We start from the raw sequence: 27094 nt of genomic DNA on the forward strand, positions 1-27094 counted from the left end.
CAACCCAGCATCTCTCGCCTCCGCGTTTCTTGAGTTACTCACTCATGTACACCGTTTTGTTCTCTGTAAAGCACCTTAATACTGGCCAGGTGACAAGGCACGATATAAAAACTTCAAATAAATAAAATAATATACCGAACATATCACTTTGAAAAAGAGAAGAACAGTCTTTGTTGCTGAAACAAAGCTTGATCTAGGCCATTTGGAACTAGAGATACAATGCATCTAATGCACATCCAAAACGTTTGCATGTAACAAGGAAGGCCGGAGAAGGCATAACGATAGCAGGAATAAAGTGAGTAAGCGAAAGCCTTCCCTTACCACTGTCCAACCTAAAGTGCCCCCTTTTCCAAAATCACCATTTGTGAAAACAGTTGCAAAAGCATTTTGAAATGATTTTAGGGGAAAAAATCGATACCCCTTATGCTGAGAAATATCAGTATGCACCGCGCACCTTTTGTGAAGCTCCAGGAGTCATCGCTTGAAACCTTATGCAAATCCATTGCTGTGGTAGATAAGCTCTTGGCCTCAGATGAAGCCACCAATCTGTGCACTCGAACAGACTCCCCAATGCCATTGGTTGCCATTTCTAAACAATGTGAACCTTCCATTAAATCATGGGAATTGCAGTTTGTATTTGGAAACTGACACATAGTACTTCCTCTAGGTATGTAAAGTGTTTTGCCAGGCATCTGTGACATATTGTGATCTCCTTCAGTCCTTGTTTCCTTTTTGATGCTCGTGGCGCAAGCAAGTTTGGAATGTGACACTCCTGTATTTGCCAAGAGCTGCAAGGAGAGCCATAGATCATGACGAAAACAATCCCAAAAAAGTTACTAACGTATGCAGTACTTCGCCAGGCTATTTGCAGATTAACTGATGAATAAAAAAACAATTATAATGTACAAATAAATGCAGGCTATAGCAAACATTATAAGTAGCCTACTTAGGACCTGATTACAAGTTTTGGTGGTCCTGGAGCGGGCGGCACTCCTTCGCCCCTCTCCAGGGCCACCCAAATTTACTGCCGCCTGTCAGATTACAAGTAGTTTTGTGGTCTGGTCAACAGGTTGCGTGGCGGTCCCATATTGGTGCTTTTTAAAGGCTCATTGTGAGCCTTAAATAGCACTGCCACGGAACCACCAATGCACGTTCCTGCTCGGGAAGGAATGCACCATCTTGTGCATTCTTTCAGGTGTAGAAACGGGGGGTGCAGAACTGCAGGGGGGGTACAACATGTGCCCCCCCCCGGTATGCACCCCGTGCACATAGGCAAGAGGGGACCCTGTCAGGCCACCTTTTTTCCTCGCCACCAGCAGTTACATGGAGGAAGAACCTTTGTGACACCACTTGCGGTGAATAAAGTCTTAATATGCTTGGCGGTGGTCCAGTTATAACAAGAACAATGGTTCAAAGGTGGCCTGAATAGGTCCAGTAACACAAGATTAAATATTATTTTGTCTAGGGATTGAATCAGTTGGGGAGCAAGCTTCGTAGGGCAACATGTATATTTTTATTCCTTGTAATTTGATATTTACACAAATACATTCAGGTGCTCACATGAGTGAAAAAAGGTGCGCAACGTGACTGAGTGAAAGTGACAGTATACAAAATATCACACGGACAACAAAAAGAAATCCAGAACAATATGTACAAATAGGGAGATTTTCAATGGGGGTCGACGACATTTCAATCTTTAATGAGTCAAGATCATCATCAGGACAGAGTGAGCGCCCTGAAACTGAAATGAGAGTTGAGTAGGTATTAGCGCTGTGCCCTACTGGACAAACCATTAGTTAATGCAGTGCCAATGTGCTCCCAGAGCTTTGTCAAATAACAGTTAATGCAGAGCCCATGCAGCTGGATGGTAGAACAGTGAACGCATGCAGGACGCTTGTGCAGTACTGCGTAACTCTACTTACTATTTTATGAGGTAAGTGATACGCTGGTAAAAAGGATTAAGCATGATTCATTTGTCATTTCTAGTATGGTGCCACTGGCGGTGGTTCAGGGCACAAGTATATTGCAGACCTCAGACTGCCACAGGACTGCCAGGGAACGTGGTTCCCTGGCGGTTGTGGCAGTGCAATGGTGGTCCAACTGACAACGCCTTAATGGGCTGGCTGGACCACCACACCCCCGTGAGGCCATAGTTATTCCAGAGGAAATTATGAAAGCCTTTTTCTTAGTTTAACCCATTTGGCAATGGGATTGAACACCATATTATTGTTGACAGTTGTTTTTAAATTTACACAAATTGAACAATGAGCTCAACATTATCTTTCCTAAAGGTGTGCTACTACCTCATATCGCTCATCATACCTTCTGATAATACCAATGGGGTTATTGACCTGATATCATGATTGGTCTTCAATGCCACCCACATACTGAAGTCCACAAAGATACTGTAACACGTAAACCACAGCATAGAAACCGCATGCAAACTTTTACAATTAATTAAAGATCAGCACGCAAATTCTTGGCTATTTTCATCTCTTATTGCATCAGTGTACAATAAAATGAGATATACTACAAACTCCATAACATTAAAGTAAAATCCATTGTCATATAGCAATGTTCTTTTACATTTTTAGGTGTAAACATACCATTACTGCTGCGATTATTACTATCCTATGCCGGAAATATGACATATTGGCTTGTATTGGATCCGGATATAATGCATGTAAAAACATATTAAAAGTTTTACAATGTTTATGTAGTCCATATTAGGTCAGAAAACATTTTATCATATTTTATTTGGTCCCGATTGGAAGGATCTTTACACATATCATTTTAAAGAACCTCCTGATGTCTAAAATTAGTTTTGCCCTTCGTTACTCGGACTTATTGAATAACTGCTGCTTTTGAATCTTATTAACATTTCATCAGCTACATGATACATCTTCATTGGAACTGAAGTTTATGTTGCTGCCTTACTGTTGGAACCAAACTGAGCACATAGTACACCTATTTAAATGTTGTCTTTCAGGGTAGCGAGGTACACTGCCCATGGTGCACTCTGGTAGGTTTTGTGGGTAGAAACTCAAAGAAGTACACAGAGCATAAAATAATTCTTATTAAATCAACACATGGCCAATTTGTTGATTTTATAAAAAAGAAAGGTACTTTTGATTACATACAACTAATTATTAGACATAAAATTACAAATGTACAAAATGAAAACCAGACCTCTCTAGTCATGCCCCCTTCCCGAACCACCCATCTACTTAAGAAAGTATGTTAGTGATAAATAATGTAAGTTCCCCTCCTATGGGGTTGGTCACAGAGTTCATTCACTATTTAAAACCCCTTCTTTTTTTTGCATTTGTCAGAGTTCACAATGCAAAACAACTTCCTTCTGCATTTGCCAGAGAGTTAAGAATGTGAAATCTGTCCCCATTGCATTTGTCAGACATTTCACTGTGCAAAACCCCTTCCTATTGCATTTGTCACGGGGTAAACAAGTCGAGCCTCTTCCTACTATATTTGGCAAAGGGTTTTCTTGAACAAAATCCCATAGGCAAAAGATGAGGCAGAATAGCTATCCTATAAGGAAACAACAATTGTTACCCTGGCTAAGAATGTTTCCTTACAAGATTGTGAGCCCCTCCTTGTCAGAGGTAACCCTACCGCAACCTTCTCCTGTAACCGTCTCTTTAATACAGACCACCACATAACTGTGGTACATTCCCTTTCTAGACATAGTTTGAAACCTTCTTTCTCTGTATTCAAACCTATGCATCCCTGGTGACCTGGACATATGGTTTGAGAAACCTGATATGAGCCACCCTAGAATGTTCCTCACTGGCCAACAGAAGCGCTCAGCCTACATCATCATCCCCAAACCCACACACATTGCAGGACGCATCTTAGGTGTCATTTTCGCTAACCCAGACCTCTTCACGTTCCAAAAGATTACTCCAGTTATGTGCTCATACCACCACCTGGTGGCCATCCAACACAATACACCACAACTCACCCCAGTTAAATAAACCTTACCTGCTACTGCATATTGACCATGGAGCACACTGACATTTGAGGACCGAGAAGCGCAGTAACAGTCAACTCGGATCTGGACACAGTAAACTAAACTCAAAAACTCTGTGGATGGCTCCATGTAGCACACACTGTTGCCCCTCTGACCATAAATCTTCAAAAAAAATGTTTTAAGCAGTTGCGTTTCAACCCCAGTCGGAACACTGATCTACAACTCCTTAACGAGAGGTCTTCCAGAAGACTTAAAAAAAAAATCATACTCCTACATATGCCGGTTATTAAAGAAAACATATATGGACCTTCAAGATCCCAACAACTACAGACCTATAGCACACAGACCATCTCACTGAAAACTTATAGTAGGAGCAAGCTTTGCCAAGAGAGTGCAGTTAATTTAAGATACTTGCTGATTTCCAAACAGGATTTCGTCCAGGAATAGGCACTGAATCTGTCCTAATCATCATACAGCATAAACTGTAGAAACACAGTAGATAGAATGCGGCTGCTGCCCTTCTTCTCTTGGACCGTTCCACTGCCTTCGACACAGTCAATCATGACAACCTAATACAAAGACTCTGCAAAGCCGGTATAGAGGGTACCACCGTCACTTAGAATACAAATAGAACAAATGTCATCCATATTCCTCCTTTGTCATTCAAACCCTATAGAATGACAGCAGAAGTTCCTCAAGGCTCGATCATCTCGAAAAATGCTTTTCAAGTGCTACATGAAATTATTACGGGGAATGATGAATGATTTTCATTTCACTTGCTATAAATATGGAGATGACATGCTGATACTTCCTAAATTAAAAAAACTCCAAGGACATTGGAAACTTCAAAATCTTTAGTTTCTCCCAGGCCGTTGATCGATGGATGACATGGAACCACCTTAAATTTAGTTGGACCCAAAACATAATGCTCCCCTGTGTCTTGTAGTTTCCACCAATCTGTAGGAACTGTATGTTTGTGGACAACATAAGCTAGCCCATGCTTTATAAGTGTTTGGGAAATTGTAATTATTTTACTCTCATTCCTTTTATGAATCCAAAAATATTTGAAGAAGGCAACATTGTACAAAAACAACAATGGGAGAGGTAGGGAGAGTCAAGAAGGCTTCTCTCAATCCCCGGTTCAATGTAGATAAACAAAAAGAGAGAGGCCAAATCAGTCTAAAAAATGCCACTAGATTGGAGCGAGATAAATAAGGATCACACACTCACTTAGGGTGAAATAGGAAAGCCCTCACACACCGACCTAGTCAGTGTCATGCTTCATCATCGGGCCCCACCAAAGAGGCTGAGTGCCTCTTTGGTGTGCTACAACACCAGAAAGACTGCGGAGCTGGTTGTGTGAAGAAGGACGTGTTGTGAGGGTGAGTTAAATTAAAAGTGTCTAAACGAGTATCAAAGAAAAAATATTTTATTAAATGATCCCTAAAACACGAATTAACAGGTATTATGTGTCTGAATTTGGTTGCCAAGGTTTAGGAATGGTAAAATTCAGAGAAATACAGTAAATCAGTTAGTCAGTCAACATGTTTCTGCCATTTTGGAGGCTTAAATTTACCAAGGCATTCATCAGGACTATACCCCGGCGGTATGGACTCTCTAATCGTCCACCCTAACCAAGGGACGTGAAAGTGAAAAAAAGGGGGTGGGTGAAAAAGTGCATAAAAAAGGAGAGCAAATGCTCAATCCCAAAAAAAACTCCAAATTCGGGAGTGTTTCTGCACTTAAAAATTTGGCGCTACTTGCACCATGGGTCTCGGGAGGGGGGTTGGAGCGTGTTTGGCACATCGCCCTCGTCGCTCACAGCCCGCTTAGACACCTAGGATCTCCCTCGCAACCGGACCCCGTCTGTGTCTTGTAGTTTCCACCAATCTGTAGGAACTGTATGTTTGTGGACAACATAAGCTAGCCCATGCTTTATAAGTGTTTGGGAAATTGTAATTATTTTACTCTCATTCCTTTTATGAATCCCAAAATATTTGAAGAAGGCAACATTGTGACATTCATTGTGTATACAGTATAAAGTGAAAAGAGAAGAACAGTGAGTGAAAAGGGTGAAGTGAAAAATGAAACCATAAAATACCCCGTTGTACTATTTATTAGTATTGTATGCCTATGTCTTCCTTACTGATTTTGTCTACCAGTAATCAGTAACAGTTTTGGCAATTGTAATTAATCAAGATCACTCAACTACTCCATTGGAAACTTGCATGCTGTCTGTCTTATTCATGCCCCTGCCACGGAACCTAAAGTGCAGGCAGACAGTAATAATTAAAGCCAGCATTCTCATTGGCTGAAGTAATCACCCTGCGGCATACAGCGTGTTAATTGGCATCTCATATCATCCGTTACGCCTATGTATCCCATCCTACTGTCGGAGTCACATATATTCAGACCAGGAACTCCACAAAATAGAGGCCAAACAAAGGATTATGCAGTCTAAGGATTGTGCCTGCAATACAATTGTTGGTGTTTTCATGATTGCAGATAGAGCTGCTGAGAATGGAACCCAGTACCGAAAGTGACTGTCAGCTGTGGGAAACTAAGCAAGAGGGTGAAGAAGAGCAACAGCGTTTACAGAGAACTGAAAACTATTTAACTATAAAGGAAGAATCGCCGTCTCCTCAAAATCGGCCGCAATACCCACGAGGACCCACCAATTGTACCCGGTGAGTTATTGGATGTGTCCGGGACTATGATGATTCTGCTTTATTAACACTTACTTGCATGTTGATGCTAATATAAGGTGTTATGTCTATCGATTGATTTGCTATCTTGTGTGTGAAAACTATTTAATATAGGAAAATATATATTAAATGTTGCTTTGAGTATCAGAAGGTTCTATTCCTACTTAATGTGATGTGCATGATTTTCTGGGTTGTATGCCAGAAAATCATTAGCAAAAATATTGTCTTGCTGAAATATGTCTTGAATATCATTAACAATAATGTTATCCCATTAAGTGTGGATTTTCTACTATTAACTCCCAACAGATGATATTTTTGTAAACAATATTTGTGACGCAATGCTCATGAAAGGCGATATTTTGGGTTTAATATTCCTGTATGGTCCAATTTTTCTGTTGCCCAACTGCTTGACTTATTTCATCTTCATTAGATAGGATAGCTCACTTGGCAATGCTTTTTTGTTTTGCAACATTGAAAGCTACATGTTGGAGTACTTTGCTGTATGACATGCAGTGATTCCATAGATTTTGCCAGTATTTTTAAGGTTTTAAGTGCCGAGCTGTTTTAGTCTCGATTGAAATATTGACCTAGATATTTGTTACTTTTGGATTTGGAAGTAAAATAATTTCTTTGAAGTAAAAAGCGAATTTTAATTACTATTTGAATACTGATGTACTGGTACAAAATGGAAGCCATATCCATGTTTTCGTTTTAGCTCAAAATCCAGAAATGAAAGATTGAGCATCAAAATTACTAAAGCCCCTTTTTGTAGTGCATTACTCCTGAAGCTTCTGATTAGGATATATCACCAGGTCACTACGGGTGGAAACTTGGCCAGTCTGCCATGGGTCTTATACTGCCAGATTTTTCTAGTGGGCATATTGGTCTGATTATAGAGAGTAAAATTACACCGCTCAAGTGGTGGGTTGTATCTTACCCCTCTGTGAAGGCACTTCTAGGGTTCCTGCATACCCAGCTTTATATTTAAAGCCTCGTTTCATCGTGTTGTAGTGGGTGAGCGAGCACAGCAAACCCTTTCCAAGGTGCTTTTCAAACTTAGTGAACCTTAAAAATCCCACATAAATGGCCTTGTTGGAGTCAGTACTGAACCGAAAAATCATAGCTAGATATTCTCAACACCTAGCATATTATTTTCCGAGAGGAAAGGTTCTATAAATACCCAGTCAAGCTGTTCCGAAACAGTTAGAAATGCATCTTGTCAAGGTTTTAGCTTTAGTAGTTGAAAGTTTCAGTATCAAACACACTAACTGCAATCAACTCTTGCACTTCCTTTTGCTAGGGTAATTTCGGATACAGATGAAAGCAATTGCAGTTCCGTGGAGAGTACATCACAGAAGAGACAGTTGCCTTCTCTTCCAAAAAAATGTGGAGCAAGATATTACAAGACTAAATTTGACATGGCATGGATCAAGTCTGGTCCATTTAAAGGTAACTCTTGATTCATTGAGCAATGCTTTGGTTTCTGGTAACACAATAAATTCTGGTTGTCCATCTTTAAAGGGATTATTTACGTGATCAACAGAAAAAGAGCTTCAAGAAGCACTTCTAAAAAAGTGTCAGACCTGAGTACTTAGAGTACAGATTTTGATATGTCCGAGGTTGTTTGCATCTGCTGAAATACGTGGTTGTATTGCACTTTTTGCCTTGTGGGAAAGCTTATGCTCAACAAGTTTGTTTTTGTTATAAGTCAATAGTCAAGGCTACATATGTAGCCTTACCTGTTCATTATGAAAATCTTTTGCAAATGCAGTAGAACAGATGTATTTATTGTGAAAAGCATGTGTTATAGCTAATAGGCCTAAAAATGTGTTAAATCTTGTAGACAGTTATTTATTTATTTCATGAAATCTCACAAATAATCATGGTAGGCAAAGAGTTTGGTTTTAGTTATCTTCTGTGGCAAACCCAAAGGATAGCAGAATTACACTTTGGGAATTCTTGTTGTATAGTTTTAGGATAGTTTGTATATTGTTTTTGAAGCGAGGAAGGACACAAACGTGGGTTTCAGAAGTGATTTATTTCTCTGACCTATACAAACTATCCACCCCTGCCCACACACACAGACTTTCCGAAATCTAGATCTCCCACCCATCAAATTTCCACAATTTAAGGACCAAGGATTTTTGGAACTGTAAAAACAGCAGGACTACGTTGGTTATGATGGAAGAGCCATTGATCATGACTATAAGCCTGGTCTGTTTGTTAATGGAAGGTTATGACAAAGGCAGTAGGCTTGACTTATTTTTTGGGGAAAGTTCCTGTAAAGCCAGCTGGCCTTTAAGAGTGAGATGTCGTTACACTGTGTGTGTTAAAGTTCATAAAGAGGTATTTTGTTCAAGGGAATCTCACAGATTACCATAGTGGGCAAGGGTGTTGGTGTTTCTGTGACAATACTAAAGTGTAGGACATTTATACTTTGTAAATCTTTGTTCACCGTTTTAGGAAGGGATGTATATTGTTTTGCCAACTAACTTTATATAGATGTTTTTAATTGTTTACCAGTCGTTGCTTTGTGAGAAAGTTTAGACGGACTACAGAAGACCTGAGTTGGTGATGGTGACAAACCTGTGAAAAAGGTTATAGGTTCACTAGAAAAAGGTATGCCAGAGGCCATAAGTCTAATCTTTTAAGGTGGTAACTCCAGCCCCTGTGTGGCACCAGACTGTGCCCGGGAAGTTCCTGTGTGTGGTCGCCATTTTACATTCTTTTTTCCACTGTTTGGTCTGGAAGCACACTGGAGGCGCTCCGAAGAATCTTGAAGAATTGCAGAGTAAAGAAAAGGTCGAGGGTCTGAGTCCTCATCAGGTGTTGCCACTGCTATTGAGCAGGATGGAGTGCGGCTTGTTGTCCGAGGCAATGCTGCTGCTATTGTTGCTATGGGGCTGGTGGAAACCCTTCCCTGCCTGTAGATCTTCTCTGTGGGAGATACCCCCTCTCATAGATGAAACTCTGATTTGCTAAACCCCCATTTCCTTGGCTGTATTGTTGTCCTTCTTTATTATTTGTTGGAGTGCGTCATCTACGGCAGTTTCGAAGAAAGCTTGACTGTGCAAGACATGTTATTGCCTTTTGGCATAAAATCCGCTCCAAGGATGCTCATGAAATGCCTAGTGGCGGCAGCGTACCAAAGAAGGCAAAGTATACATGTCTACCCATACCTAGACAATTAGCTGGTAAAGGCTAACTCGAAACAGAAATGCCACTGAGACAGTCAAACAGTCATCAACACACTTCAATCCCTCGGGCTCACAATAAATGACAAAAAGTCATCACAACTCCCAGAGCAGGTGAAGGTGGTCCTGAGGGCAACACTGGACTCCAGAACAGCACGGGCATATCCAGTCTCCAGCAGTGCGAAGGCAATAGCAGAGCAAACTCTACCAGAAGGGGCAGTCTGGGACAGTAAGGACTGTCGTGAAATTGATGGGATGATAGCATAATACATTCCCCTTATACTACATACAAGAGCTGTACAGGAATGTCTTTATAGGATGGTCACAAACCACTGGGAGGATTTAGTAGTCATCACAGCAAAGTTTCAGAAGGAAATAGAATGGTGGAACCTGACAAATTTGAGGGTAGGAAGACCTTTCAAACTTCCAGCTCACATGGTGACCATACCGATAGATGCATCCCACAAGGAGACGTATCCCACAAGGGCTAGGGATCACAAATGGACAATTTGACTGTCATTGGTTTCTGCAGCCTTACGAACACCGTGAAGCACATAAACTGCCTGCACCTAAAGACTGTCTTCCTAATGCTGAAAGCGTTCCAGGCACATGTGAGGAGACAGACAGTGCTAATGCAAACGGACAACACAACAATGATGTTCTATCTCAACAAGCAGCGAGAAACAAAGTTGTTTCCTCTGTTGAAACTAGCACAGAAGATATGAAGATGACCATTACAACAGACCAACAGAACACGACCCTAGTAATAACACACCTCCTCAGGAAGCAGAACACAGAGGCAGACAGATTAAGTAGGCGAGAAAACACCTCTCATGAATGGGGGATAAAGCAGGTAGTACTGGACAGCATGTTCAGAAGCTGGAGGACACCGAGCATAGACCTATTCGCAAGTCCAGAAACCGCAGAATGCCAAGGCTTCTTGTCCTGGTTTCCACACCATCAGTCCCAGGGAATTCCCTGTCGATAGACTGGTCAGGGAGATTTGTCTAAGCTTTTTTACCAATTTCCACTTATCCCAACAGTACTGAACAATGCCCAACAACCTGGGACATCACTCCTAATCGCACTCCTGTGGGCTAGACAGACACAGTGCTGTCTGCTTCTCTGTTCCCTTGAGACTGGTTAATATAAAAGACGGATGATTGCATGGTCTTTGGGGCACAGCAACTTTATTTCTCTTTCCACAGACTGGAGATAAGTCCATACTGCGACCTATTATAACAATCTTGGTATTATACATTGCCATGATGGTACTTTACCTCGGTTTTTATCCTCTACTGCATTAACCATCACTTGACCCCAACCACCAGAGAGGTCCATTCTTGGCAAAGCGATACTGTACTTATTATACCATTTCTTGACGTAAACTACCCCAAGACCTCCTGTCGCCTTCTTATTAAATTGATTTGGACTACAATTAATTTGTATTGGCGTAAGGTAGCCATGCAGACTATGGCACTGCCTCTTTCACTCGACTCATATAACTTTATACACCTTATTTATATGTTGTTTCTGTGACTTCTAGGCCTGCAGCCACACCTCATCTGCACTTTTATTTCACTTTTGTGAGAAATGCATTCATTTGAAACTTGACCCCAGAAACTTCTAGGTACCAATCAATCCCCTTCTGTAATATGGACATAACGCTGCACCACTTACGAGCTGCTGCATAGATTTATGCTCCAAGGTTATTATACTTCCATTAATTCACAGGCCTCCATCACAAGGAAGCTCTATATCGGTGTAAAGAAGTTGAGGCAGTGGAGTTCGGTAACTTCCTTTTATTCTTCTTTCCCGTCCGGGTATAACTGCCAAGCCTCGAATCGCTGCTCACACACTGCGTTCCAGGTTCCACAAGAACACCATTCTAACCCAACACATCACCCTTTCTACTGACAAAATACACAAAGAAACAAGAATTACATAAAAAATGCATTAGAAGAGGACAAGAAAATTAAACAGGTGAAAAATATGTCCTAAGGAATGTGAAGAAGAAAACATGGAGGAACGAGAAAATTAACCAGAAGTTAAAACCAGAAAAGGTGAATCAAAACATTTTATAATCACTAAACTTTGCAGGACGTGACCTGGCTCTGACAGATGCTCTAACAGGGGTACCCAAAACCGAGCTCCCCCTGGTCAGAATAGGTCTTGAGTGCCACGACTCTCTTGCCCTGAGAGAAATCAACATTAGGCTGAGCTGGGTCAACGTGCACACCCATCTTCCTCCCAACATATTCCACCTCTGATTTGGGAACAACCGAAATAAAACACTTATTCCAAGTTTTCCCATTCTCAAGTAGCACAACATGCTTCCCCACCTTCTTAACCCTAATGGTTGCAGAAAAACGTGACCAACCTTTGCGAACAGAACCTAGTCTTTTAACTCTCACCCACCTAGACCGACAGAACCCAGTGACATCCATCCGTGGAATCGTACTTCTCCTGTACCGCAGTTCTCACATCCGCTACCTTAACCAACCTTGTAGCATCAATAATTTTCCTTTCCATCCATTCTTTATAGAGTTTGGAACCAGCAATCCTTCCCCTTAACAAGGTAAAAGGGAACATTCCTGTACTTATATGGGGGTCGTTCTCATGGCCCACAATTAATTCCTCGGGAAAACCTTCCTTAGATAATATAGCCTTGAAAAATTGAATGATGACCTCCGAGTTCAAGCTGTCCTCAAATCCTACCTCTGTCCATTCACCACATGGCCAATGATTTTCTTTATTGTGTAGTAAGATGATTCTGCACCTCGTAATGTCCTGGATACAAATGCAATTGTCTGTTCCTTCCCATCAGCCCTTACCTGCATAAGTACTGCACCCATACCTGCATTGCTAGCGTCCATGGTTATAATACATGAGTCATTAATATCAAACATTTTGAGTAGACAAGCATTAACAATTTCCATTTTGATGGATTCAAATTCCTTGTCACAATTATCATCCCACATACATTTCTTGTTTTTCTTCAGGAAACAATATAACCCACTGATTTTGTCAAAAACAAACAAATTTAGAATAATAATCTACCAGCCCGAGAAATTAACAGAGCTGGTCCTTATTTTTGGGTTTATGTGCACACTGAATGGCATCACATATTTTTACATTGGGCTTGACTCCCTTCCCAGATACTTGATGACCCAAATGATCAACACCCTCTTGGGTAAACTTGCATTTCTCACCCTGCTGTCATGCTCTCCCATAGATTTACCAAAAATTAGCATAACGTCCTAGAAGAACATTACACCTTTGATATCCTTGAAGGGTTTATTTATCAACCGCTGAAATACAGCGGATGCGGACGCCAGCCCAAGTGGCATTCGGATGTACCAAAATGCCCGTGCAGGCATAACAAATGACAGCAAGTGCCTAAAAACTCTACTGGTACGCTGAAGATGCATCCAGAGAGGTAAAGTATCTGGCATTGCCCAAAGTCGATCGCATCTCATTTATGTTGGGCAACGGTAGGCGATCAACCCAGATATTGAAATTCACGTCCTTGAGATCCACACAAAGTCTCATCGATTTGTCTGCCTTCCGCATTCTTCAGTTCCCATGTGATTAACAACACAATAATTTCCTGTATTGGTTAACAGTTGACCACTCGACACATAGTTCACATTCTGTTTTGTCAGTATCATGTCTGGGTGATTGGGGTCTAAGATAATTCCTAACTCACCCTGTTCATGCCACCCCAACAAATTTGCACCATCCTTGACAATGTACACAAACCCCACAGCATGTTTGCCATTGAATTGCAAATTAGCATCAAATCTCCCTACGACCTCCACCCTCTTGCCCCGTAAACAAAGATTTTTATACGAGACTCATGCACAACAATGTTCTTAAGTTCATAAGTGTCCTTTTCATTTAACAAAGTGAAGGGAGAACCAGAATCCGTGAAAATATTTGTTTCTCTCATTTACTGAGACTGTGCAAGATGAAGGCCTTCTCTTGCGTAAACCAGCCGTGGACAAGATTTCTACCAATGCACTCTCTACAAGGTTTGTTGAGGACAACATCAGAATCTCATTGTCTTCTTCGTTAGAATCGCAGAAACCTTCCTCAATGTTCTTGACTGACTGTGAGAGAGCAGATCGCTGGTTAACACTAGCTCTGCACATACGTGCAAAATGGCCTTTTCTCCCACACTTGAAGCATGTTTGAGATAATGCAGAGTAGAATCTGGCATTCCCAGATGAGACCTGCTACTACTACGTAAACATGAGTTCTCACACCTTTCTGACTTCTCACTCTTGGGTTTAGATAATTGACCATTGCCACTGCGCGACAAACTTGAGTTGGTTACTTTCACAACCTGTCTGGGGCAGGGTTTGGTGTTCAAGTGTCTAACCTCCGTAGATTTGGTACCTTCGTTCATTTCCTTCATACAGGCTTGTGAATGTTCAATACTCCTTGCTAGCTTTGGCACAGCTTCTAAATCCGGGTCATCAGTTGACCAATTTCTCCGGAACCTTCTTATTATTAGTTGTTACTATTAATTGAACCCTGATAATTTAATCTCTGAACTCCCTATAGTTGCATGTGGCAGCCATTGTTGTGAGGCTGCCATCAAAGTCGTCAATAGATTCACCTGGAAGCTGGGAATGTCGAAGAAACTTGTGGCGATCGAGAACTGTGTTTTTGTCAAGGGTACTAATGATGGAGCCATACTCGTCAATCGCTGTTGGAGAATCGCCGTTTTCACCACCCGATGTAAATACACTTACAATTTTTAGTGGCAAAGTTTTCAGAATGTTGCGACCTTCAGTGCCAAAATGATACACTAGAAGGGCGTTTTTTCTTTTTAGAGGTGAAGGTATCGCCATCAATTGCCTCTAAGTAGGCCTCAAAGATTTCTTTCCATTGCTGCCAGTTCAGTGGGGGAGTGCCAGGAGCTTGTAAAAAGGGTAGCGGTGCAACAGTTCTCTCCATGATTACCTGGAGGGCTGGGAGGGGACCTAACCACCAACGAAGATGCTGATGAGGACGCTGGTGCTCCGAAACTGCACACGTCCAGTCGCCGACTACCCCGCAATGATCATCGCCACTGTAAAGAAGTTGAGGCAGTGGAGTCAGGGTACTTCTTTACTTTTCTTCCCTGTCTGGGCATAACTGCCAAGCCTCGAATCCCAACACCCACACTGCGTTCCAGGTTCTATGCAAGGAACCACAAGAACACCGTTCTAACCCAACAGAACTTGACCAACGTTTCACCCCAGAAACGTCTAGGCGCCAATCATGCTCCTTCCTTAATATGGAAATCAAAATCAGAAGCAACCTAGATGCACTCAGTTGGAACAAATAAAAGGTAAAGCTGTAACATGGAATCAAAGTTAGACAATGTATTCAATTGCGTGCAAAAGGAAAAGGCCCTGCAAGCCTTTGGTCATGAATGAAGGAGGATCGCCAGACTTGGGTCTGGGCGGCCTGATGCACTGCTCTAATCACTCAAGGGAGTGTAAATCAAAATTGTTTCAATAAATGTCGATAAAGTTTTATCTGTTCAATAGTGTTAATCTCAGTATTCAATAGGGAATGTTCAAAGTCACATAATCCCAAAGTGAATGAAACAATTCTTCATAATCAGTTATGTTCATAATTCTTCAAACATAACTGATTATGAAGAATTGTTTCATTCACTTTGAGATTATGTGACTTTGAACATTCCCTATTGATTCCCTATAAAGAAACTTCAGCACTACAAGCATGAATCTGATGTCGTTTATTACATCGATGACTGAATACTGAGATTAACACTATTGAACAGATAAAACTTTATTGACATTTATTGAAACAATTTTGATTTACACTCCCTTGAGTGATTAGAGCAGTGCATCAGGCCGCCCAGACCCACGTCTGGCGATCCTCCTTCCTTCCTTAATATAGACATAACACTGCACCACTTAACCAGTTGCTGCATAGATGTATTCTCCAAGATTAATATACTTCCATAAATCCACAGACCTCCATCACAAGGAAGCTCTATATCTGCAATGCTTAACTAGGCAGTGGCACATTCTCAACTTGAACCGGACACGAACACTGGGACACTTTGAGAAATAATATCTTTATTGCCCCACGTTTTTGCACTGAGTGCTCGTTAGCACAGTTTGCGGTGTGTAGAGCACCGAAAGATTGTACAAATAATGAATGTACTACCCTAATTTGTTTGATCATTTTATTTTGCTTTTTCTCTTCTATGTGCTTCAGTCATAATTATTTCTTTGCCAATGTTTCTGTATGTCGAATATGAATGTTGCATTCATCTACTTTTTGATTTTAATATAACGCAGCCTTGGGAAAAAAAACGGCATCTTTTATTTGTATAACCCATTCAAATAAACTACTACGGTTGTAATGTAGATTATTACTTTTTAACAGTTACATTAAATAAAATAATTTCACTTATTTGATAGTGCACTAAAAATTACCTGCTGCTTACCCCATCCTCCTTAAATGTATCTTGTATTCGTAGGCATAGGGGTATTGCCAAGCAAGCAGGTCAAACAGTTTGAATATAATACTAAGCTGATTTAGATTAGCGTAGCCCCCCTTATTCCCCAATACCTAGAACGAGTTGTTGCAGCCCCCACATGGGCTAATCTCACCAGCAATCGCAGCCACATAAAGGCGGTTTTCTTCTGGCATGGAGGTCACCACAATTCGCAGTTGTGGCAATTTACATGCTGATCACAATGTGTGGTAGTTGTGGCCACACACCTACAAATTCAGACTGAACCACAGCCCTGACTAGGCCTCTGCCGTTTCAGTCATTGAGTCGCTGTTCCTGTTCGATTCAGTCCTGAGAGACTATTGCCTGCTGGCGCCGGCAGATCATGTACCTCAGGAAGGCTTTTAGGAATTTTGACAGAGGTATACAGCTCGTCCAGCAAGAGATTCAGACTTCAGTCGAAATGGAGACTGTCAGGCAGACATCAATGCTAATTACACTACAGTTCTCTGAGTATTCTGCGGAGCACTCCCTTCCTTGGTCATACAGCTGTTGAAACTGGAACCCAAAGTGGGTGGGGGGAGGGGGTTCCTAGTTTAATACAACAAACCCAGACAGGAGATCTGTAGCTAGTGTCCGATACTGTAAACCTTGTTCAAGTTGGCTCGCCTTCGAAGTGTGCTTTCCAGGCTATTTTCCAAACACAGCCTTTGTTTAGAGTGATGCTTCTTACAACAAGCTAGTCTCCAACTTGGATCAACCACAACTGATGCACAAAGTAATGTGAGGCTTCTGCACCTAGCTGTCATCAGCCAAACTTAAGGAGTAATCGGGGGGAAAAACAAAAGGGCAGGCCTCATTTAAAGGTTTCCTCACCTTGCACAGCATAGTCTACAGACTTGCGCCTCACCCCTACCAGCCACCATATAGTAGTGTCCAGGAAGACTAATCAGTAGGTTGTAGTTTAGGAAAAGACTCCATTAAGTATATAAAGGATCCTTGCCTCCACTCCTCTTACTCTAGTGTCTAGGTCTCCCCGTCTACCTTCAGGAAAGTGTGTGAGCAGTACACTTACTCTGTCTGGGAAAACAACCCTCCATTCCATCTTGTGCAAAGGCCATGCAAGGGATATCCAGAATGGATCCTACAGGCCCCATTACTCCGGCTCTCACACACCATGTATGTACCATGCAGGCTAAACACTTCAACTCTCATAACACATACTCTAGATGTTAGCACTAAGAACTGGTGTACTCGGGTAGCACAGATAAAAAGGTCTGCTCACACTATGGATTATCAAAACATGTTACACTGCCTCCAGCGCCCTGTGTCTACTGTCAGTCAGTAAGGACATGCTTAGTGCGTCCCTCCAGGTCATAGGACAAGTCCAGGACCTATTCATGGTAGAGAGAGACTTAGGCATCTACACCCTCTTTATTATTGAGACACCAGATCCAAAAATCGAGTCTGATGCCCGTTACAGGCAGTCAGCAGTACAAAAGGGGGTGGTGATGGACGGAGCATCTGAATCAATCAAACACTCACACCCAGTCAAAAGATCTGGGTTTAATCCATCACCGTTCTTTAGCCCACTCTGCCACCTCAGATCAGACATGGCTATAGGCAAATCAGTCTGACCCTGTGCCTCATGGAAACAGTCCAGCCCGGACTGCCAAGCCATGTCTTCCCTCGACCGGAAACAAGCTTCCGAGGACCGGTTTCTGGCTTTCCAGCCGTCTTCAGCCCGGCTTGCTTGAATCCAGTGGCAAAGTGAGCAAGGGACTCACGTCTGAGCATACCCTGCCACACTTATGGCGGCCAAAAGCAGTACAAAAGGGGGTAGTGATGGACGGAGCATCTGAATCAATCAAACACTCACACCCAGTCAAAAGATCTGGGTTTAATCCATCACCGTTCTTTAGCCCTCTCTGCCACCCCAGTTCAGACATGGCTATATGCAAATTAGTCTGACCCTGTGCCTCATGGGAACAGTCCAGCCCGAACTGGTTCAGATGCTCCGTCCATCACCACCCCCTTTTGTACCGCTATTGGCCGCCATAAGTGTGGCAGGGTATGCTCAGACGTGAGTCCCTTGCTCACTTTGCCACTGGATTCAAGCAAGCCGGGCTGAAGACGGCTGTAATGCCAGAAACCGGTCCTCGGAAGCTTGTTTCCGGTCCAGGGAAGGCATGGCTTGGCAGTTCAGGCTGGACTGTTCCCATGAGGCACAGGGTCAGACTGATTTGCATATAGCCATGTCTGAACTGGGGTGGCAGAGTGGGCTAAAGAACGGTGATGGATTAAACCCAGATCTTTTGACTGGGTGTGAGTGTTTGATTGATTCAGATGCTCCGTCCATCACCACCCCCTTTTGTACCGTTACAGGCAGTCAGGCACTCATGGCAGCAGTACATGCCTGTATACCATGCAGGGACATACTCATCAAAAATCCCCTTAACTTCTTGCCTTCTGCCATTTCCTTTTAAATGCACCCTACAGCTTCTGTAGACAGTCCTAACAGGCCATTCGCTTTTTGCTCATTTAGTCTGCCGTGTGCTTTTTTCTATGCGGCCACTATTTCTAAACTGTGCAAACATCTTGGAATGGTCATACCTATACTGACCCCCACAAGAAGTGGCAAAAGAGAGGAACTTAATGGAAGCAACATGATCCGTTCTTCCAAGATGCATGTTGTATGAACAAAGATATCAGGGTGCCTAAGGAAAAGATGTGGAAAAACAGAGTTTTATGATGAGATGAGAGAGTTTCTCTATTCTACCACCCAAGATGCATTTGGACGGTTACTCTGGTCCACTTCCAATGGCATGCCTCATCATCGGGTACCTCCTCACTATTACCAATGATTTAGGTATGTATCAATCTCCCTAGGGAACTCGTAGCGGGGTAGATACCTAATGATTGACACGTAGATTAGTAGTGGTCACATCTGCTTTGTGTGTCATCAAAGAGTAACCATACATTATGAGGTCTGCTCAGAAAGAGACGAGAGATTAAAAATGTAGGTTGACGTCAGTAGACAAATCCTTGTAGTTTAGGCGTCTTTTTGCATGATTACAAACAATGATGTTAGCAGGTCTGTGCTAAGCAAACCCTTAGTGAATAGAAATGTTTCTGCACTCATTCAAGCCTTGCCCAGGTCAGGGGTATTAGTCAGGACTGATCCTTGTCTTCCTACAACACAATCTAAACGCTACCACTAAATTGTATAGAGAGAAGAAATAGAAAGGAAATGTCAGGTGAGAATTTAGTGTCGGTCAGAGATGGTACTGACCACTTTTTCCTCTACGTAATAGTCATTTAACATGACCTTATTACCCTATTTTCGTCCTCCTGTTGCATGACCACAGCCAGCCCTGCTCCCCTGTGTTGGTGACCGTGCTCTTAAAACCATACTCTTTCCTATTATCAACTCCAGAAAATAAATCACCATTTGCCCACATCTTTTCATCAGGTCCAGATAACTTTTGCCTATAATTAAAGCTCCCAGTTTTCAGTTTTTACTGATTTTTACAGATAAATACAGAGATAAAACAATCCAATTTGCTGTCTGTATTTATTTTTAAATATGGAAAAATACAGAAAATGATTTTCCATTTGGGCGATCCCACTACTTTCAGTCATGTGTACTAGATCAGTAGCTCTGCAGACTGACAGGTAGGGAGTAAACAAATATAACAAAAGTTCCTAATGAAGCTTAAATAACTGTTGCAGTAAAGCGGTTTGAGCTGTTCTACAATTAAAATAATTTCAGATGACTGAATTATGCTGTAAATTGCTAAAACTGATTGGACATGTAAGCACATTTCTTGATTAAATGTGGAAATATACCTATTGTAGCTTAATTTTTTACACTAATCAAATATGGATGAATACAGATAAAACATGGAAAAATATAGATATATACAAATGGATAAGTGTAAAAAGGAAAAAATACCTCTAAACTGGGAGCCCTACTTGTAAAATTTAAATTGTCTATAATGTAACATTGATTTACCGTTGGAAGATGGCTACCTTAGATCAGTGCAACAGTAATACAATACATGCTTTTAGCATTAGAGGATTGACACCCAGTTTGATGTTTACGTAGCGACAATCTTGGAACAGCATTGTGCATAGTGTATTATGATTTTTGCATTTAATGTTGTTTTTGCATTGTGTGTAAATATATACCCACCAAGTTTTGGAAGGAGCTTGTTTTTATCTTCTTATTTCATCCTTGCTTTAATCTTCCATATACTTGGTCAGTTTAAAGCCTGTTTCATTAAGGCTGTGTAAGTGGTTTAATGCACAAGTTAATTGGTGGATGAATGGATGGTGTATTGATGAGTGGTCGTGCGTGTATTAATGATGGCTTATTGGGTGCCTATACTAATCAGTGACACTTGTTAAAAACCAGTCCTATTAGTATCGCCAGCACTTTTCCAATCTTACCAAGTGCTCTCATATTTGCTTTGAAAGTACGGACCTGAAAAAACAATCCCATAATTATTCAAATCTGCTGCCACTTTGCTTACAGCTTGCCACATACAAATAAATAAACACATTTAGAAAATGGGGGTGCCGCAATATCTGTTGAATATGATTAAGTGCCTACATTCTAACAACTTTGCCCAAGGGAGATGTGGTCCAATGGGAGAATTGACTGAGCCTTTCCCTGTCCAAAGGGGGGTGCTTTATTGACTTAGCAATTAATTTTTGTGGACAGTTCGGACACCCAGTCACTTGCAAACATCAAGACACCAGCCCTGATGTTTGCAGGTGATAGGTTGCTCATATCAAAGTCCCCCATGGGGCTGCTAAGGATAGATTCGACTTTTTCTCTACCAAGAGAGGACTAGACATAAACCTCTCCAAAACTAAATTTATGGTGCTCCATCCCTGTAGCTCTACATGGCGTAACCCTGTCCTCCAAGGTTCCCATTTGGAGAGTGTTTGCACGTTCAAGTATTTGGGAATAATCCAAAATGAGCGCTTTAACTGAGACCCGCATATCACTAGAAGCAGGCTAAGGCTTGAGCAAACTATGGCCGGGGTATCATAAAGCTGCAAAAGAGCTCCCCCATTCGCCCCATTTCACCAGGACTACAGGTTTTTCCTGTTATATTGGAAAAGGCTCTGGTCCGCCCTGGAGCTTGCTTCATATCAGGCAGGGCTGCAGGAGACTTTATGTAGTACAGGTGCAAAAGAAATCCCATGGTTTAAATAGATCCGGGTTACATTCACGAACATTGGGCTTGGGCAACTTTGGGATGCTCCCACGGAGTGCAGCTAAACATCAAAGGCCCAAATTGGGATGCCTATCGGCAATATAAACTAAATCATTTGCATACTAAGTCACAAGTAGGAACTTTAACTCTGAACTAGCCTCCAATGGAAGGATGGTTGTGGGCTGGAGTGCTTCCTGGATGATATTGAGCTGGTAAATGCGAAGAAACTTTATTAGAAGTTCAAGCATGGGTTTCTACCCCTCCATTCTTTTACAACCAGATGGGGGACTGATTTGAAGCCCTCTTCCCACCAGTGTGCCTATTGCCTCTCAGCAAGTGAAACAGTAGAGCAAGTTCTATTTCTTTGTCCTGCATACAAAGGCCTAAACAATTTGCAGTAGTACAATGACACCTATCTAGGTTCTATTGTTTTTTAAATTGGACTCTTTCAACCACTGTAGTGCACTATTATTTTATCTAAGTGAGTATCCTTGAGCTGCCCATACTAAGAAAATAATATAGAAAATCCGGCTGATATAGCCGACCCTTAATGAGCCCATTTCTAAAGACTCTTTGAGGTTTTTGTTCCTTTAATTGTTGTCTCTGTATTGTGGTAGCATTTTAACAAACGATTTATTATGATTGCAATTGTTCCATATATTTATACTGCTATGAGTTGTGACTAGTATTTATCATGTTTTAAAAATATATATATTTGCACTGTGTAAATAAAGTTTAAAGTTGAATTTAGAAAATCCCTTTTATCTTCCAGGGATCATTGTTCCTATCAAGAATGATTCCAACTTCTTCCGTTGTTTGATTTGTGAAAAGAATGTATCCTGCTCTCATCAAGGCATATATGACGTGAAACGCCATGTTTCAGGTAAAGCACACAGAGCTTTGGAAGAAAAGAAGATAAGAAACAAGGCAATTGCAGGGGCTTTAGCAGAGCAAGAGTCAACGGAAGAGTGGATTGTGAGACAAGCTGAATGGAATTTCACTAAGTTTTTTGCTGAGCACAGAATCCCTTTTGCTGCAGCTGATCACTTGGTCCGTCTCATATGGCAAAGTTTTCCTGACTCTAAGCTTGCTCAGTCCTTCGCTTGTGATCAAGCACGAATAGCCAGCATATTGAACGAAGCAATTGTACCAGAATTGTTATCTAATTTAACCGATGACATGAGGTCATCACTGTTCAGTCTTTGTATTGATGGTAGCAGTTATCGAGACCCTGAACAAAAAGCATGTCCATTGACCGTACGAATTTTCGACTCTAGGCAGGGCCGAATATGCTGCAAATTTCTAGACCTCTGCATAAGGAAGTTTGACACCATTGAAGGTGTATTTGCTACAGTTTGCAATGCTGTGTATAAACATTCCATTCCTTTGGAAAATTGTGTCGGGTTTGGGCTTGATAATACCTCTGTTAATATGGGGAACCTAAGCCCTATAAAATCTATGGCACACAATTATAATGCAAACATATATTTCATGGCATGTCCATGTCAAGTGGCAGACAACTGTGCCTTGCAAGCCTCATCTGCTTTCTGTAGCTTACTAAAAGATTTTGATGCAGAAGATCTACTTGTTGATTTATACTGCTGGTTTGAGCATGCATCAAAAATGACAAACCTGTGTGGTCCGTTTTGTAAGTTTGTGGACTCCGATTACTGTCAGGTGCTGAAGGAAATTTCTGTCCGTTGGCTTGGTATGCTTACCGGTTTGGATCAACTTATTCTTCACTTTGACTCCCTTCGTTCTTATTTTTTGTCAACACCGGATATTGCTGGAGCTTGTGAGAGCAGAATGCAGAGGCTGTTTCACTGCTTTAAGAATCCTATGACTGAGATATATTGCCTGTTCCTTCAATCGTCATTACCAGCATTTGTGAATTTCAATCTCTTGCTGCAGAGAGAAGACCCGGTCATTCATCTGTTGTATGACGCCATTGTAGATCTTCTGGCTTTGCTATTAAGTAGAGCTTATGTGGGTCAGGTTGTTCAATCGTTCATGAAAAACCCAGAAGCCAGCCTTCCAGATCTGAGCTCCTGTGACTGTCAGATCCCGGATTCAAGTCTCTATGTAGGTATCGGTGTACGTGGAAAGCTGAAGAACATGCTTGAAATGGGGATTATTGAGCCACAAACACAATCTAATTTCTTTGAAGCTGTTCGATCTTTTCACCAGGCGGCAGTGAAGTGTGCATTGGAAGTACTCCCAGTTCATGATGAGGTGCTCAAACATGCTAAAGTCTTCAACTTTTTTGAAAAACATAAATATGGGTTTGAAAGTGTGCTCTTTATGGTGGAGCGCTTTAACGCCTATCTAAAATTTACAAAAAAAGATCTGGCCTGCCTTGAACAAGAGTTTGTCACTTACAAAGTTATTGAATTTGTAGATGTTCCTGCAAAAACCTGGGAAGATGCTGCCATTCAAGTGACCTGTGCTAGTGGGGAGGTTGCTTCGTATAGAATAGATGTTATCTGGTTTCATCTTGAGCGGGATTTCATCTTTCGAAGCACCCAAAGGAGCAAGTTTTTTCTACTTTCTAAAATTGCAAGACTTCTCTTTACTTTACCTCACAGCAATTCCGATGAGGAGCGTGTGTTCTCAAGTGTAATGAACAGTAAAACTAAGTCCCATGAAATTTCGTGTGATGATAGGACCTCATTGTCTATGCTGATATTCCAAACAAATAGGCCACGTAGTGAGCCTTTGCGATACGGCTTCACACAGGGAGGTAAGAAACTAGCGCATTCTGTGGGAGAGTCAAGCCAGAACCAAGACCGAAGTTTGTCTGAAATCCAATACTTCAAAGAGGAACAAGGGAGTGAAACTTTGATAATTTAAACGATCAGTAAGCGTATTGAAATTTTATGGGGAGTCGAGCGATAATTCATCAGATGTTTGGTTGCTTTTGATGCACTTTTGGTTGTAGAGACGTGATTAGTCCTATTAATTCCTTACAGAAATACCTGATCCGCCTCTAACTCGCTTCTTAAACCAAACCTAAGCCAGACATTAGATTTGAGCCTAACATCAACTGTCTCATGCCTAGCTGATTACAAAATAGAAAAGACGTTAATAAACAAAACACTGGTATCTATCAGACTTTTTGTATGTTTGCAATGTGTTTTTGCTTTCTTTGAACTTAGGGAACTTGTCCTCAATGACTTATATGAAACTGGAAAGAAAACATCTAAAGCTGCTTGAAGTTGCACAGTTGTTACACTATAGCATCCAGAATAATGTAGATTACGATGTGAGGAGCAGAGACACACAGAAGAGTTAATATATGTTTTATTGAGCTTTATATTTATTTCTAACATTTATTATTGCTGATTCCTATTCTGGTTCTGTAGGTCATTAAATGACACCCAAATGTCACCATCTAACAACATTTTAGTTTATAATATTCTTTATTAAAATATTTATACTTCATGGATATATAAACACCATAACCAAGTGGTTTCTGAAATAAGGGGCTTCTACTTGAGTTTTATAAAAAAATAAATGTTTGAAATGTCTGTTTTTTACTGAACACGATACTTCATGGCAATGTACTAAAACCCAAGATCTTTTGGTCTGTTGTGGGGAAATTTCTAATGGTCTCCGAAATGCATGTTCGAGGCATGTAAGTTGTAGATCACATGCTTTACATGCATTGCATAGCCTGCCATCTAGTGTTGAGTCCGGATGTTTGCACTTTGTATTTCTTCGAAGAAGCCTTTTCCAGTCATGAGGTAGGTGACTCCTCCTTTTTGTGATTTTTCGCATGGGCATCGACTCCATTGTTAGATTGTTTTTTCCCGCCATCGGGTTCGGTTGTGAATTGCGGCGCTCGGGTTCGGCACCGTTTCTTGGGTTACCTTTGACGCGCAATTCACTACCCTCTGCGGTATTGTTTCTCGATCGCGTTTCCCATTCTCCGCATATCGTTTCGACTCAAAACCTTCGATCGGAAAACTCATGGAGGGCCGTTGGGGCCTACCCGCGCCTTGCTCGCTAGCAGTCGATGGAACAGACTCCAGTCCCTTGTGTTGCGTCTAGTTTTCGCGCACCATCCTGCACGAAGTGTGCAACCTCTGTCTCTCTCCGGAATACGAAGAGAAAGATTGCGATGCATGCCGATCGTTTCTATCGAAGAAGACGCTTCTTAACCGTCAGGCTCGACGTCACCAGATGCAGCATCAAGGGGGTACCGCACCGGACATCTTCGCCGAAGATTTCAATAAAGAAGAACAAGCTCAAGGTGCAGAGGAAGCAGAACACGTCTCCGTGTCTGAGGCCGACTCCGACAAGGAAGAAGAGAAGCAAGTTACACCTTGTCAGCGTACAGTAAGTACAGAAGCCCCCTTGCCCCAACAACACCAGACCAAAAAGGCTCCGGTCCTTCCTCTGCCTGCGGGCCAAGGTCTGTACCGAGAAAAAGTTTTGAGCGCCCCGCCCTCTGGCCCGGCGCCGACACAAAGAGAAGCCTTCCGGCTCTGGATTAAGTCACCCACAAGTCGGTGCCGAACCGACATCCTCTGCGTCCAAATCAAAGCCTGTCGTGGTCCACATCCCACCTTTATCAAAGACTAAATCTTTGGAGCCGAAGGGTTCGGAGCTGAAACGTGTGGTGCCAAAAATGGCAAGTAAAGACAAAAAGACTCCACCAAAGGAGCCTCGGTCCGACATTCCACCTTCGGATCCGAAACAGGAAGAGCTGGTTATGAACCCAGAAACTGGACCTATCCAAGCCACATTACCTGAAAAAAGGAAGGTGGGTGAACAAGGGAGTACCACATTACTTTTGAAGAGGAAAAATGCGGGTAGTAACCCTTCACCACCTTATATTACACCTCCTTCACCCACTGATCCCAACTTACTCATCATTCCCACAAATTCACCACCACCACTATCACCTGACCCACAGGATGAAGGGGATGGGGGAATCAGGATAGGCCACTTGATACTGCCCCATGGGAGGACTATGACACTGACCCAAACACGGATAAAGACCCTGACTTATCTCGGTCCAGACCCTCACCAACTGGCCACAATATTGGATACATTGAGCTACTTAACAGGGCTGCTCATTACAATAGGGTGGAGCTACATAAGGAGGCTTTAGAGAAGAATTTCTTATTTGAGACCCTAAGTTCCTCTCAAAGAACTACTTGTACACTACCAATGCTTAAGGGGATGCTTAAACACGCAGACGAGGTCTTTAAACCATTGGCTGCCTTCGCTTTTTTGCGGCAGTGCAGCCGTTTTAAAAAACGGGCGCGGTCGCTTCGGCCTTTGGCCAACGGCAGCACCAGCGAGGTAGTGCTGCCGTCGGCCAATGGCTGACGGCAGCAGCCAACGGGTTAAAGATCCTGTAAGGGCAAGAATCATCATGCCTAGGGTTGGAAAAATATATAAACCTGCACCTACTGACCCTGCCTACATCAAAGGTTAGCTGCCCTCAGAAGCTCTTGTGGTTTCCAATGCTCGCAAGAGAGCTCACT

General features: G+C 42.0%; 1 protein-coding gene across 1 annotated transcript in view; it reads left to right on the forward strand.

The window, feature by feature from the left end:
* The window catches only part of LOC144823755 (uncharacterized), a 55638-nt gene extending 30512 nt beyond the window's left edge, over positions 1 to 25126 (forward strand). The window contains exons 2-4 of the mRNA XM_078682559.1: positions 6494 to 6675; positions 7994 to 8142; positions 22372 to 25126. Coding sequence (XP_078538685.1) covers positions 6509 to 6675; positions 7994 to 8142; positions 22372 to 24449 — 2394 coding nt within the window. The 5' untranslated portion in view covers positions 6494 to 6508 and the 3' untranslated portion in view covers positions 24450 to 25126. The remainder of the gene's footprint in view (positions 1 to 6493; positions 6676 to 7993; positions 8143 to 22371) is intronic.
* The last annotated feature ends 1968 nt before the right edge of the window (positions 25127 to 27094 follow it).

The sequence above is a fragment of the Lissotriton helveticus genome, chromosome 3_1 (assembly GCF_964261635.1).
Source record: "Lissotriton helveticus chromosome 3_1, aLisHel1.1, whole genome shotgun sequence".
Lineage (NCBI taxonomy): Eukaryota > Metazoa > Chordata > Amphibia > Caudata > Salamandridae > Lissotriton > Lissotriton helveticus.